The sequence below is a fragment of the Protomyctophum parallelum genome (assembly GCF_964188405.1).
Source record: "Protomyctophum parallelum genome assembly, chromosome: 20".
In the NCBI taxonomy this organism is placed as follows: domain Eukaryota; kingdom Metazoa; phylum Chordata; class Actinopteri; order Myctophiformes; family Myctophidae; genus Protomyctophum; species Protomyctophum parallelum.
In genome coordinates this window covers 41,093,273-41,109,123 of record NC_139718.1, presented here as the reverse complement: position 1 = coordinate 41,109,123, position 15,851 = coordinate 41,093,273, and the positions used below count along the sequence as shown (strand labels likewise).

General features: G+C 42.2%; 1 protein-coding gene across 1 annotated transcript in view; it reads right to left on the bottom strand.

The window, feature by feature from the left end:
• LOC310877788 (serotransferrin-like) overlaps window positions 1–11,170 on the bottom strand; it is a gene marked incomplete at its 5' end in the record, with an annotated part of 24,133 nt that extends 12,963 nt beyond the window's left edge. The window contains 6 exons of the mRNA XM_083791736.1: window positions 879–981; window positions 1,631–1,851; window positions 5,490–5,590; window positions 8,946–9,138; window positions 9,593–9,708; window positions 10,278–11,170. Coding sequence (XP_083647862.1) covers window positions 879–981; window positions 1,631–1,851; window positions 5,490–5,590; window positions 8,946–9,138; window positions 9,593–9,708; window positions 10,278–11,170 — 1,627 coding nt within the window. The remainder of the gene's footprint in view (window positions 1–878; window positions 982–1,630; window positions 1,852–5,489; window positions 5,591–8,945; window positions 9,139–9,592; window positions 9,709–10,277) is intronic.
• Between the last annotated feature and the right edge of the window lie 4,681 nt (window positions 11,171–15,851).

The window sequence follows — 15,851 nt, the reverse complement described above, 5'->3', positions numbered from 1 at the left end:
GAATTCCTGTCAGATCCTGTGTCTATAGGTGAGACATGATCTTTGACCTTCAATTTTAACAGTGTGCCTTTGACATGATCTAAAATATCTCAATGGAAGAGCAGTGAAACAAAATACAACCATGAATAGAGGGTATGTGTATGCATACAGAGAGTGGCAAATCAAGTGGCAAAGTAAGTTTAATGTCGTTTAATATAATCAGATAGGACTTTTCTGTTTGGAATGTATATGGGCTATATATGGGTTTCCTGCATAACTTCCGGCTATGATGATGTCACACGCATACCCTATATTGTATTAACATGCTCTTGGATTGGACAAGATTTTATTTTATTCATAAAAAAATAGTTACATAATGGTGAACGCATAGGCCTATGCATTGTACGTGCGTCGTGTAAACTGGTGGCTGCGCGCACACACAGGTGGTCCCCCCCCCCCCCCCCCTCCTTTCCTCCTTTCTTCTCTTTCCCCTCCCCCCTCTCTTTTAATTTATTTACTTCTTTTTTCTTTTTTGTATTTTTGTATTCTTTCCCTTCTCCAGTATTGTCTCTGCATTGGGGAAGAGTGGGTGGGCATAGTGGGTGGACGGGAGGAAAATGAAGGGTGCATATTCCTATGTATTAACAAATGTATATGTTGACATGAACAAGGACCCCACATGGGAGGGAAAAAAACCCAATAAAAAGACATATATAAAGAAATAAAAAATATTAATATTACATAGTGCCCCTTAAGTGGTTAAAGTGATAATTCATGCAACAAAGAGAGAGAGAGAGAGAGAGAGAGAGAGAGAGAGAGAGAGAGAGAGAGAGAGAGAGAGAGAGAAGAAAGAACAAACTATCCATAATTAGGATAAATAGATAGATAGATCCTCTTACCTGGGCCATAGTCCTCAGCAATAATGGGGTGCAGGTTGTAATTAGTCATTCCAGCTGTGTAGATGTCTCCTCCATCCAGAGTGATGGCATCTGCTTTACCGTTCTGTCAAAAACATGTTGCTGCTAAATATTTGCAGATTTTTGCAGAGGCCTGGTAGCTTTCTCTTAACATTGCCAGTCGTTTTGGAGTTAAATCCAGCAAGGGCAGAATCCATTTGTACCGGCCGGCCCGTCGGCCAGTACAATAGGTCGGCCGGTCCGTGGATAGGTCGGCCGGTTTTTAAAAATCGTGTCGGGGGCGACACGATTCCAAGGGTTATCCAAAACGGTTGAGAAATGGCCGAATGGCCGACATATCCACGGACCGGCCGACATATCAAACGACCGGCCGACATATCAAACGACCCGCAGACCTATCGATGGGCCGGTACAAAAAAATAATAATTAAAAAAATAAATAAAAACGACCGGCCGGCCGACCTATCCACGGACCGGCCGACCTATCCACGGACCGGCCGACATATCAAACGACCAGCCGACCTATCCACGGACCGGCCGACATATCAAACGATCAGCCGACCTATCCACGGACCGGCCGACATATCAAACGACCAGCCGACCTATCCACGGACCGGCCGACATATCAAACGACTGGCCGACCTATCCGCCGGTACAAAAAAATAAAATAAAATAAAGATATAAGTTGTCAGTTGTGGATTACAGTTTAAACACTCTTTAACACTCTCTTCTCACCTTAATTGCCTCGATGCATTCAAGAGTGTTTAGTTTTTGTACACAGGAGAAGGTCGAGTCCGTCTCGGCTAGGGATGTACATTTTGAGTATTCCTGGCTGGATTTCACACACCATCTGATGCCTGGAGCCCAGATCCACTTCCAGTTACCTCGAAAATCTGGAGTAATACCGCATCCTATGCACCAACCCAGAAAATCTTCCACACATGCAGACGTATATGCTGTGGAAAAGGATAAAGATGTTAAACATCTTTAACCACTAAGCCAATGGGATATAGACCCGGATACGATTCCCAGGTGTTACAATGGTGCCATATGTGACCCAGATCTTGTTGGCTCACAGCCTCAACCTGCTGGAGACCCAGGTACGATTCCCGGGTGTTACATATAGCCTAGGACAAGGAAATGATAAGTTATATTATTTATTTTGTACTGGAAGCATCGTAAACACCCGCCGAAAGTAGCCGATCGCTGAAACCGCCTATTTTCATCGAAGAAATTTGGTGTCGATGGAAAGAAAAGAGCAGGCTTAGTTTTTAGACCCCTAGTTACACCGCTCCAACAAAGTCCTACACAGGGTTTAAGTGGTTAACAACTTTAACCACTTAATTAAACACCAGCTTTCGTATTGTGGCTGTGGGGAAAGCTTTCGCAGAAAATAGCCAATCGACACGTTGAAAAGATCACTAGTATCCTAGTACAGAGCCCTGAGGGTGGTTAACCCTGCTGTCCCTGCATCTTGGCATCAATGGCATGGACACGCTTCACAACACCTTGTGAAATTGTAAATCTGCTCATTTCGAAACGGCCAAAGTACAAATAGACCTGTCACAATCCTTAGATAATCACCTAATCGCAATTATTTGAGATAAGCGCAAATATTGTTTGCATAATCGTCCATGATATATACATTTACGTAAATAAAGAATATAGTGGAAATGGCAGATCTATAAGCTCACGTCGCGATGGAACATGTGAGCTAAAAGTTTAATTTAAGTGGTTTTCTTGTATATTTCATTTGTATATTTCGCAGCGCAACGCATTGTGAGCTTGTAGATCTGCTATTTTCAAGTAGTGCTTTAATTTACGAAAACACTAAATATAATAATAACAATAGTATTTAAAACCTCTTAAACCCCAGGGGGGTAAAGGTGGTAAATCCGCAACATCGGAGTTGGAACCGGAGACCAATTGGGTCTCCATTGACCCGCTGAGCGCTGTTCAGAGGTGGCAATGCGGGGCTCAAGAGGTTAAGGAATGATGTTTACCAGTGGTTCCCAGCAGCAAGAACAGGCGGAGAAGCATGTTGATCAGTTGGCAGTCTCCAGGTTAGAACAGAAGACAGGTGGAGGTGTGGTGTTGACTCCATCTGCTTTTATAGGGAAACATCCGTGTGCATGTGGGCTGGGCAGCCTAGTCTGTCAAGGAAGAAAATAACAACAATTTTTCCCCATCGTGGAAAGTTACAGACTAAAGAATTCCAAATATTCGTAATCCTTCTCAGGTTGAGATCGACTTGACAATGAAAAGCAGTTTGCCCTACAAAGCCAATAGGGGAAAAGGAAATGGCCGATAATTGTTTTAAAAGTGTTTCAACTGGTTAGCCAAATGACACTGATCTTACACTAATTTCAAATATGGTATGTTCTTAAGGTAATTGTTTATCCCGCCAAAATCACAAAGGCTAATTTGACCTTTCTTTATACACAAATATGTCAGTTTGTCCAAAAATTTAGTTTCTGTTGGCTACTGCACTTTGGTTTTATGTATTTGGCCAGTGGCCACGAACCATCATCTGAAAATGTTTTGTGGGACCCCCGGAGAGAAGATTTGTGTTAAAAATAATAATACTTTTTAAAAATTGCAGATGTACAAACTTGCAGCACGGCACAAAGTGGCGTGCTCTGAGCTTGCATATCTGCTATTTTTGAAAAGCCAGAGTATGAATAAACAAATAATGATGATGCTGTATGAACAAGTTCAGCTGGGGACCCCCTTGAACCCCCCCGTTAGGATGGGTAAATGCAGAAGGCAAATTCTACATTTAACGCACAGTAGGAAATGCCCTCAAAAAGTAAAGAGGACAAAATATTATAATATGGCCCAGGCGGTGGCGTAACCGTCTGGGCACCCGACTGGTAATCCAGTCGCAGTGTGCCGCGGGTTCGACTCCCGAGCCCGACACGGCCTCCCGTTTCCTGTCAGCCTACTGTCTGTCCCTTCAAAAAACCAATAAAAGGCGTAAGCCGCAAAAAAAAATATTAAAAAAAAATATCTATATTATAATATAACCATTAAGACTTGCCAATCTTATCTGAATATTGAGACACCGTGCTCACTTAAGTTTCACAATAGATGATATCCAATGAATCCTTTCACGCCCTATGCAACACTTCCTCAAGATATATGTTATTCTGTATCTGTTATTCTCTGTTATTTTAGCTGCCAAGTCGCGTTTGAAACGACGAGTTCCACTGAAACCACTTCTAGTTTCACAGGTTGATAATCAAATTAGTTTGATCCTTATCGTCTCTGGAACTGTCACAAGGACATACCAAAAAATTATTGGTATGTCCTTCTGTATACCTGCAGAATGCAGATGAGTTGGCACAGCAGGTTTAGAATGCTCGGAAACAGTGTGACAGGAATGAAGAACCCACAGAGGGTAGGCTTATAAGGTATAACATTTCATACAATTCTACTCAGGCTTATGTGAACACCCCAAACAGGTTTTAAGTTGTTGTTTCAGTATTTAGATTCATATTCATTTTAGCCATAACCCATAATTTCAAACTCTATTTTAACCTGTGAGAGATTCTTCATTGAGAACACCTGTCCTTTGATCTGGTGACTATACTGTTCAATTACTTTTCGAACAATTACTTTTATCAGTTGCTCAGTGGCGTTTTGAATTAAGCACCCGGAAGAACGCTCTACTGCCGCATTTGCCAACAAACCTTTGGAGTTTCAGATATGGTTCTCTGACACCATGTGACCAGTGGGTGTCATCTCTTGGACGTCAGCCGTCCATCATCTAATCTGGGCAAGGTTACAGTGCAATCACAGCCTTTAATGAATTGAATACATAGGACCACAATGGAAACAAGCCCTTAGGGCTTTTTGTTATGCTTTTTAGCATCACTGTACTTTTTGCAACCTCTTTCCTCACTTCACTTCATCTTTCTTCACAAAACCCCCCCCACTTATATAATCGAATCATACAATGTATAAGTTAAATATTTGGAAAAGTTATAGTATAGTTCTGCAGCAGCCACCCACATTGGAGAGTAATCAATCAATCTTACACTTTTAGGTCATCGTTCTGAGGTTGTGAAGAGCCACTCTGCTACAACCCCCTTTTAGAACTCCCTTTTAGACCCTGACCGGGTTCATCACAGCACCAATGTACCGGCACCCGGCATTCCAACCTGGCTCTCCCACATACTAAGGCAAGGGGAATTCCCCATGGCTCGGGGGAGATATACTGTATCAGGCTGAGGTTGATGATGATTAGATGAGATATACGTTATTAATACCCAAAGGAAAATTATAGCAGTTATAGCAGCATAATGTGACAAGATAAATAAATAAACTACTAGAAAACAGAAACACAACAGACACAGGTGGACATTAACACACAAGACCAGGGCCAACATAAGAACATATGCATTGAGGGAGAGAGTTCTTATACATTTGCATTTTACAGCCTGATGGCAGTTGGTCAAGCCAAGAGAGTCTGTACCTCTGTCTGTATGCATGTTGGGGGGAATAGTGAGCCTTAGGCTGAAGGTGCTCACCCACCATGGCATTAAGTGTGTCCCTAAATCCTCCTATCTGCGACTACTGACTGACTGCAGACCTTCCATTCGGAGGCCAGCAACAGAGCTGGCCTTCTTTATGGTTTTATTGAGCTTGTTCAGCTCCCAGGCCTTGATGCCACCTCCCCAGCACAGCACACCACTGCGATAAAATAGAATGCAGAAGACATACGACGTTGTTGTTGTGAGCTACTCTGATACATAAGCAAGCATACGACCTCCCGTAGTCCCGTTAGTCCGACCAATTATACGAACACTATCCCGACCCAAACCCTAACCTCAGTCTTAACCTCTTAGGTTGGACTAAAGGCTCATTCATAGTCTGGATGTTCGGTGGTGAGGTGACCACCGCTCCGGTGGTGAGGTGACCACCAGAGCTGAAATAACATTGAGCAGTGGTGAGTAAAAACTGAGAAAAGGGCTGGAGCGGTGGTTTGCTCTTCACCTCGGCTCGTGACGTCATGTTATAGTTTGGTGGCCTTAGGGCCGATTCATACTCCTATTTTACAGCTGTTTCGGTGCTGTAGTGCCGAAATGATTTTGGCTCGTCAGAAATTTTCAGTAGCACCAAAGAGCCGACATTAGGACCCCCCCCCCCCCCGAACCTCAAATGACGCCTTAACGGGATGTCAGACTTATGGGAAGTCCCCGAGCTGCTTATAGGAATGCATTCTTCCAGTAAGACATAGTGCCTCAAGGTAATTTACAGTTCTCTCCATTGCTTTCACAGCAAAGGAGAGAACTCAATCTTGAATTACTTGTTCTAATAGCACATGCCTGTAACGAGACAAGAGTACTGTACTGTACATACTGTACATTTTCTGCATTTATTCTCTCATTTACTTACTGCATTACTGTATTGCACTCTGGCTAGACGCCACTCTTCATTTCATTGTCAAAGTATTTGCATACTATGTGCAGTGACAATAAATTGAATCTAATCTAAAAAAAAAGAGATATTCAGTAACATGAGCACTTGAGCAGATATGTGCTTGTGCGGTGAAGAGTAAATAATATTATTCCTTACACCACATTCGACATTGCAGAACACTGTGACCACTTGGTCATGTTAAATAGTCTCTTGTTCCAAAGTGCATTACATTCACACGTACACATTCACACACGGATGGCAGAACAGAAGCAACCATAAGGCACCAACATGCCCATCAAGAGCGGTTAAGGGTTGGTTAAGGTTCAGTGTCTTGTTTCAGCCTCTTCATGGGATTTGCTTTTCACTGCAGTATTCTGTCCTGCGAGATTTCACAAGACCGAAGAAGCAACATCATCACACTTCACACACCATGCGACTGAAAGAAAGGTCGTCCTTTGTGTGCATTGTGAACTTGTAGATCGCTCGTCTATTTTCAAATTTCAATTTGAAAAAAGACATTCTGCATATTGGGTACTTTAAGTACTCTTGATACCAATATCTTTGTACTTTTACTCAAGTCAATGTTGATTAACGGACTTCTACTTGTAAGTTTCAGTATTGATGCTTTTGCTTAAGAAAAGAACGAGATGTGACACATTGTGAGCTTGTAGATCTGCTATTTTTAAAAGATTTTAAAACATTTGAAAACTTAATAATGAGTACCTACTTTCTATTTTTATGCCAATATTTTTGTACTTTTACTCAAGTACATTTTTTATTCCTGACTTTTACTTGTAACAGACTTTGGAAACAGGTGTTAATGATTCTAATGCAGGCTCCATTGCCTAACCTTAAGTAGGCTATAGCCTCGGAGACCGTTTTGTTTACTTTAGGCTAGCAGTGGTTCTCAAACTTGACCCACTTGACACTTTGACTTAGAGTTACCCTTACCCTTAAGCCTTAAGGGACCATTTGTAATCATCACCCCCCCCAATGAGGGTCCCAGGGCAAGACCCCACTTCCACTTCGTGTAGCAGTCTTTCTAGCAAGCCAGCCATCATGCACAACAATAAACAAAGCCACCGCAATTATGGCATCACTGATTGTAATGGACAATAGTCACCACCAGAGGTCAGTGTTTTCAATCTCAATCCACTCTGGTGAGCCCAATTTTGGGCAGTAGTTGCTTGTATTGATAGTTGCATTTTTGAGGGGCGCTAGCCCCTCCAACACCTGGCAGTTACCTATATGATATTAAAGGTGTCTATCAGACCTCTATCAGATGGTACAAAAAATAGGGTCATTATAATTTCTACTTTTTGAAAATAAAGCATCATAGTCAGTATCATGTCGTCTGATACACAAGATTACACAAGATAAACAATAAAGTACAACCTTGAAAATCATACTCAGTATCATGGTAGTATCATGTCAGTATTATGTCAGTATCTGGTCAATGTCAGTATGTAGAGTAGTGTACAGCATGGTTGTATAGAAAAATTATTCAAAGTAGACAACGGTTTTATTCATATAAACCAATGGTTCCCAAACCTTTTTGGCCATGCACCCCCTGTTACCTCCCGACCTAGGTGACGCACCCCCCACATGGAAATCTAGAGACATGTTTCCTATTAATCCACATGCACGAATATGGCATATGCAGCATGGGCTATATTCTGCATATATAGTACTTGCCATATTTGGCAATTTTAATATATTTAAAATAAAACCATAGCACCACCATTAGCCTTTTCTTGTCGAGCACCCCATGGAAGGCGCTCGCACACCACAAGGGGTGCACGCACCACAGTTTGGGAACCACTATTATGAACCAATTAAAACAAACTGGGGTCCAGTGTAGATGGTCAGGTTGAGCCACAGGTTTTGTCTTTTTTTCCTCTGGGATCTCCACTAGTATTTCTGCTGGCAGGAATGGAAGGTGCATGATTTCTCCAGATCTGGTGCACAAGGAGAAAATATAATTTAGGAGAAAATATAATTTAGACTAGCATTAGCACTTTGAGATTTGTTTCAAATGTAAAGTGCGTTATAAATAAAATGTATTATTATTATACATTGTGCATTTGTCTGTGCATTATCTATTTTCCACCTGATTTACTTACAATTTTTTTTACAGCAGTTTTTGAACCATTGCTTTTTTTAGCCCTCCTCTTATACTACACATACAGTTGTGTAATGTTTTTATGTATGTATGTACAGTATGTATTTATGTATTTATATATTTATGTATTTATTTATTATGCTGTTTTTAATTTGACCAACAACACTACAAGGTGTGAGTGTAGCAGAGTGACTCACAACCTCAGCCTGATGGCCTAAAAGTCTAATAACTTCCCCGGGTCATTGGCTTCCCACACAGAAGACGCGGGTTCGATTCCCGGGCGTTACATTGGTGCCGTGACCCCGGATCGGGGGAGGAGGTCAAAAGTGGGGTGAGTATAGCAACCTCAGCCTGATGACCTAAAAGTGTAATATCTCCCCCAAGTCATGGGGAATTGCCTTTGGCTTAGTGATTAAGATGTTGGCTTTCTACGTGGGAGACCCGGTTTTGAATCCTGGGCGTTACATTGGCTTTGGAAGATTGTGAAAAATGTATGTATCCTGCCTGAGGGAGTTCATGGCAGTCATGTAGTCAGGTCCCAGGAAGCCCTCAAAGCTTGTACCGCTTGGTACCTCCTGAAGGCATGCGGTGCTGCTCTTGAAAAGAGCTCCATCAGATTGGAGCATGCTGACCCAGGTATTGGTGCCGCTGGTACCAAGCTTGGCCTGAATAGAAACAACAAGGTTGTTAGTCTTTTCTATTTTCAACATTTCAATCATGTGCAGGCCTATCCTGCACATGATTGCATCCGGCACATCACACACACACACACACACACACACACACACAGAGACACACACACACCCCCCCCCCCCACACACACACACACACACACACACACACACACACACACACACACACACACACACACACACACACACACACACACACACACACACACACACACACACACACACACACACACACACACACACACACACACACACACACACACACACACACACACTTTGCACACATGTTGGTGAGGAATTATTATTATTAATAATATTATTATTATTATTAAAATTAATTAGAGTCAGTAAGAACATACAGTCAGTATTGAGTCAGTAATATGGAATATAGAGAATAAGGGAGTAATTCAAAAGTAATGAATCAAATCATTGTGATGAACATTCAGTGGTCAACGTTACCTGGAACACATCTGGGGATCTCACAGGACTCAGAGCGTTCCTGTGGGTCAGTGGTGTAACACCATGGCTTCATGAGACGGACTGGATTACGGCAGTAGTTGTTGTTCTCCAGACCGCTGATAAACACATGGAGGTAGGCCATGAGCCAAAATTCCCAAATTGCGCGTTATGCATCCAAAGGGTGGGCAATTTTATTTTCGATTTTCTGACTAGCTGTACATCTCTACTTTATAGTTTGGCATGATAACCATTGCAAACTCGTAGCTTAGTGGTGGTTATCATGCGTTGAATATGTGGACCCCTGTATTGTCACCATCAAAATGTCCTAACAAATATATGGATAACTTTTGAACCTTAACTTGTGTCAAGACTAATGAAACCACTTTTCTACATAATTAAAACATGGGAAATTGTTTGGAATGGTTATTGTACTTGTTCAAAACTTCTATATATGCTTAAATGGCATTTTAATGCAATATTTCCATCCCAAATATGATGATTTTGAAAAAAGCTAGTAAATATACCCATTTTAAAAGTGTATGCTGAGACCCAACATGTTTCTAATGGCAATAGAAAGCTGCCCATCGTTCTAAGCTTCGATTTGAGTGGTAACATGTGGTTGTACCTCCTGACATAATGTCAGAAATGTGATAAGTGATGACATGAGCCAGCGTCCCAAACAAACCCCTTCCATGCTAGCCTCATCATGGCCTCATAGACAATTTTGTGAAGCCTGACAGCACGGTTGTACCTGCGCCCTTCCATCACAGCTGTGATGGAGCCTTCTGCAATGACACCAGACTCCACACACAGGTCACGGAGGCCAGCATCCTGAAACCTCTTCCCAATGGTCGATAGGAAGTTGCAGATGGTATGGAACGCTCCCATCTTCAACATGATGTTACTGAACTTCTCATGTTTCCAAATGATTTCTGTGGCCTTGGCGTAGAGAGCTTGGTCAAAGACACAGACAATCTCGTTCAGTTCCAAGGTCTCCATGATGTTCAGAGTTTGGGTGAGGATTTCATTGACAGTCGACATATCAGTAGCTGGGGCATTGATTGTTGGTAGGTAGCCCACAGTGTCCTGGACGACTTGTATGTCAGTGCGGATGAGGATGTTAAATCCAGTCCAACTGCTGATAGTTTGGTCGTCTGGGTTTGACATCCTGGTGAGCAGCCAGATCAAGTTTTTCACCCTGGCATCCTGGATTTGTTTCCCTGCGTCCGCATCTAGGCTGACTATGGCTGGAGGACCCACTCTCTGACCAGAGTTGTAAATTGGGAATGATGATGTTGTTGGAGAGATGCTCCGCTTCCTAGACTTTCCAATTGTATTAATTTCATCTCGTGGCATTGGTCCAATCATTCTGGGCTGTACGGCAATGCCATTTACTCTATGTGAAGTGCCCCCTCCACTGGTTGTCTCCTCCAAGCGGTCTATATTATCCCAGGCAAGGGTGGTGAAGACTCCTTTGCAGAGGTTGCTTGGCAATGCGACACTCATCTGGGATTGCTCCAGCTTTTGAAGACACAGTGCCAGGGAGTTGGTGAGTCGTTCAACTCTTTGAGATACCATCTCAAAGAGTTGAACGACTCACCAACTCCCTGGGCAGTGATCTTGTGTATGCCGTCACTGGTGGCAAGACCAAACCACCAAAGCACATCATGCTGCCCTTTGCGGTCAAGTCTCTCACAGGGAATACAGAACTGATTTGTGTGCTGAATCGACTGGGCCACGGTGTTTCATACACACAAGTTGAGCAGATAGACACGGCACTGTGTCTTCAAAAGCTGGAGCAATCCCAGATGAGTGTCGCATTGCCAAGCAACCTCTGCAAAGGAGTCTTCACCACCCTTGCCTGGGATAATATAGACCGCTTGGAGGAGACAACCAGTGGAGGGGGCACTTCACATAGAGTAAATGGCATTGCCGTACAGCCCAGAATGATTGGACCAATGCCACGAGATGAAATGAATACAATTGGGAAGTCTAGGAAGCGGAGCATCTCTCCAACAACATCATCATTCCCCATTTACAACTCTGGTCAGAGAGTGGGTCCTCCAGCCATAGTCAGCCTAGATGCGGACGCAGGGAAACAAATCCAGGATGCCAGGGTGAAAAACTTGATCTGGCTGCTCACCAGGATGTCAAACCCAGACGACCAAACTATCAGCAGTTGGACTGGATTTAACATCCTCATCCGCACTGACATACAAGTCGTCCAGGACACTGTGGGCTACCTACCAACAATCAATGCCCCAGCTACTGATATGTCGACTGTCAATGAAATCCTCACCCAAACTCTGAACATCATGGAGACCTTGGAACTGAATGAGATTGTCTGTGTCTTTGACCAAGCTCTCTACGCCAAGGCCACAGAAATCATTTGGAAACATGAGAAGTTCAGTAACATCATATTGAGGATGGGAGCGTTCCATACCATCTGCAACTTCCTATCGACCATTGGGAAGAGGTTTCAGGATGCTGGCCTCCGTGACCTGTGTGTGGAGTCTGGTGTCATTGCAGAAGGCTCCATCACAGCTGTGATGGAAGGGCGCAGGTACAACCGTGCTGTCAGGCTTCACAAAATTGTCTATGAGGCCATGATGAGGCTAGCATGGAAGGGGTTTCTGTCTGTTTGGGACGCTGGCTCATGTCATCACTTATCACATTTCTGACAGTATGTCAGGAGGTACAACCACATGTTACCACTCAAATCGAAGCTTAGAACGATGGGCAGCTTTCTATTGCCATTAGAAACATGTTGGGTCTCAGCATACACTTTTAAAATGGGTATATTTACTAGCTTTTTTCAAAATCATCATATTTGGGATGGAAATATTGCATTAAAATGCCATTTAAGCATATATAGAAGTTTTGAACAAGTACAATAACCATTCCAAACAATTTCCCATGTTTTAATTATGCAGAAAAGTGGTTTCATTAGTCTTGACACAAGTTAAGGTTCAAAAGTTATCCATATATTTGTTAGGACATTTTGATGGTGACAATATAGGGGTCCACATATTCAACGCATGATAACCACCACTAAGCTACGAGTTTGCAATGGTTATCATGCCAAACTATAAAGTAGAGATGTACAGCTAGTCAGAAAATCGAAAATAAAATTGCCCACCCTTTGGATGCATAACGCGCAATTTGGGAATTTTGGCTCATGACCCTCCCCTGTGCCAGTGACCACCCTCCCCTGTGCCAGTGTGTCAGTGACCACCCTCCCCTGTGCCAGTGACCACCCTCCCCTGTGCCAGTGTTGGCACCATGCCTAAGGTTGCCTACCCCTGCCCTAGGGCTCCGTGACGCAAGTCCAGGTCTGTGTCAGAATACTGTGATCATTTATTTGGAACGTATCAATGTCACTTCAGTTTAACCACTTTGTCAGGGCTACTCAACTTAAGATGGATCAGGGGCCACTCAGCAACATTCCAAAAGTCCAAGGGCAGCAAGCTAAACATGTCAGTTTTATTTTTAAATGTTTACAATTTTATTTTGTAACAGACTACACGACTATAGTCAAAAAAATTAGGAAACACAGAGTAAGAACAAATTTCCATCTCTAAGGTCAAACCTCAATGAACAAAAACATTGTGATTAATGATGAAGTTACAAAATGAGTCTTCATTCACAACATGTGAAGAGAACATTATAATGAACAGATTATCACAGGTGAATAAATAAACAAGTGGTTAACACTCAGCTGACATCATCAGGCCATATCACTTCCTCTTGGAACAAAGAATACTATCCCTACAATCTGGTTCAAAACAATGAAAATATAAACTAATTCTCTTCATACAGTACAGTATGACCATGACGGGCCGCAGGTACATTAAGCAGGGGCCGCATGAGGCCCCCGGGCCGCAGGTTGAGTAGCACTGCTTCTATACTTAGGACCAGACTAATGTGGGTTCAGCCTCACTAAAACGTGACGTGTTGTGAGCTTGTAGATCTGCTATTTGTGGTGAATGTTCCCCCCAGAATAGGAATTCTGGCATTTAAGTAGTTAAACACCAAGTATAAAAGTCCTAAATGGAAACAAATATTCTCCCCAGTTTTCCTTGGGATAAACTGTATCTTTGGGGGAAATATTTACATATTTAGATACCGTTAATATGACAAAAGGTGCTATAAAGTAACATTTCTGTTGAAGCCTTAAATTTAACAACTAAACAAGACTGAATACTATTTTAATTGTTGGTGTTTGGTTGACATTGTAATATTGTATCAAAGACAACATTATAACATGAAATCGTAATGATTGTAGGAGAAACTATTGCACCTACTGTACCAGCATCACATCTCAGCATAGGTACACTTTCCATTTTAAACTGGTTTTCTTGTTCGTATTAAATGTTTATATTAATATTGAATCAGTTCATAGTGTTTTCACTGACAATGAATTGGTTCAGAACCCTAAAACCCGAAACTTGTCTCGTGTTATAGTGGCTATCCATCATACTATTGTATTAAATGTTTTGCATTATATAAATGAACTTATACTGTTGCATTATATAATAACTTGTCTTAGTGGTATACTGGTATTTATCTATCAAACAACATTCCTCTTTCATCACTGATGACTTTCCTTCCCGAATAATTAATGATTTTCAGTAAACTGACAATTATGAGCACACACACACGCGTGCACAAACACCTTTAGACAGAGACAGAGACATTGTGCTTTATGTCTGGTGGAGAAATAATCTATTTTAATTGATCATTTCAGTTCTATAATATCTCAAGGCACATTTTAAACTCATGGGGAACACGAACACCACACCATGACACAACACTATTACTCTTTAAAAATAACAACAGCTGATTACATTAAAGATTTTCACAGCCGCTCTCTTGCGGGTAAAATTAGGACATTAATTCATGTCTTATCAAAGCACATGTTGTAGTTCTCAGGTGGGTCCTTGACACCATTTGCTGTCCCGTACACTAACTTTTCACTGGGCACGGTGACGTGTCTAGTGTTGGTGGACGAGCAGGGAGAGGATATAAGAAGCAGCTGCACGATATCATGACATACAGTGACTCTGCTTCAGGATGAAGGGCTGTGTGGCTTTGCTTGTTTTACTGTTCTGTCTGTCTGGGGCTGCTGGGGCTCCGGGGGAGAGTGGACCGGTCAGCGAGAGACAGAGCGATGCCGAACCAGGTTCCCTCTTCACACATGAAATATGGGATGCGATGATAGAGTTGAGAGGCATGGTGGTGGTGCAACAAGAGAAGATGAGGAACATGGAGACCAGGGTGGCAGCCAGCGAGGAAGAAGCCAAGGAACAGAAGATGTTCATGACAGGTTAGAATGCTCACAATGAGCTGGAAGAGGTTGTAAAGGTATATACAGGATGAAATGTGTTTAAAATGTTTCATAGTTTAACATAATGTTGCTCTGTGTCTGTGATATTTTTCAGTAATGGCTGCCAAATTGAGTGCTAGCGAGAGCCTCGTGAAAGACCTCCAGGTCCATGTTGCAGACCTCCAAACCAGACTCAGTACCAGTGAGGTCCATGTTGCAGAACTCCAAACCAGACTCAGTACCAGTGAGGTCCATGTTGCAGACTTGAAGGAAGAAAGTGAAGGTAATTTGATCCAGATGGTGTTCAGTGAATGCAAGTATGTGTAGTGTTGAAAAGGCACTTTGGGGGTTAATTAGTAGTTCACCCAAAAACTACTTATCAGTTACACTCCCCACAAAGCCTTGAATTGACCACAACTCAGCCGGTCATCACATTATATGCTTATTGGAATTTGACAAAAACTTAAAAAAAAAAAAAATCACACCAGTGTTATCATCATACATCACATTCCGTGCTCAGCCAATCAAATCATCACAAATGTCATTCACTTTTGGCGTCTTCACTTTTCTGCCGGAAACATTTTATCCTCAATATGTACTTTGCTCAGCCAATCAAATCATCACTATGGGGTGATCAGCCAATCAAATCATCAAGTTGGGAAAAGGAGGGCCCCTCAGAAATCTCCATGGGGTGTGTAATTAAGTCACATTTTGGGTGAACTACTCCTTTAATTACTATAATTGATCTCAGAGAATAGATAACTTTTTTGATGATGTAATTTACTGTACAGTTGATCCATATAATCCATAATGGAAAGCTTACTCACTCAACAGTGAAAGTGCATGAGTATTTACTGTATATGACTGACTTAATGCTAATGTACTGATTTCAGCTCATCTTGTTCAGCTGACCACCATAGAAACCAGGCTGAC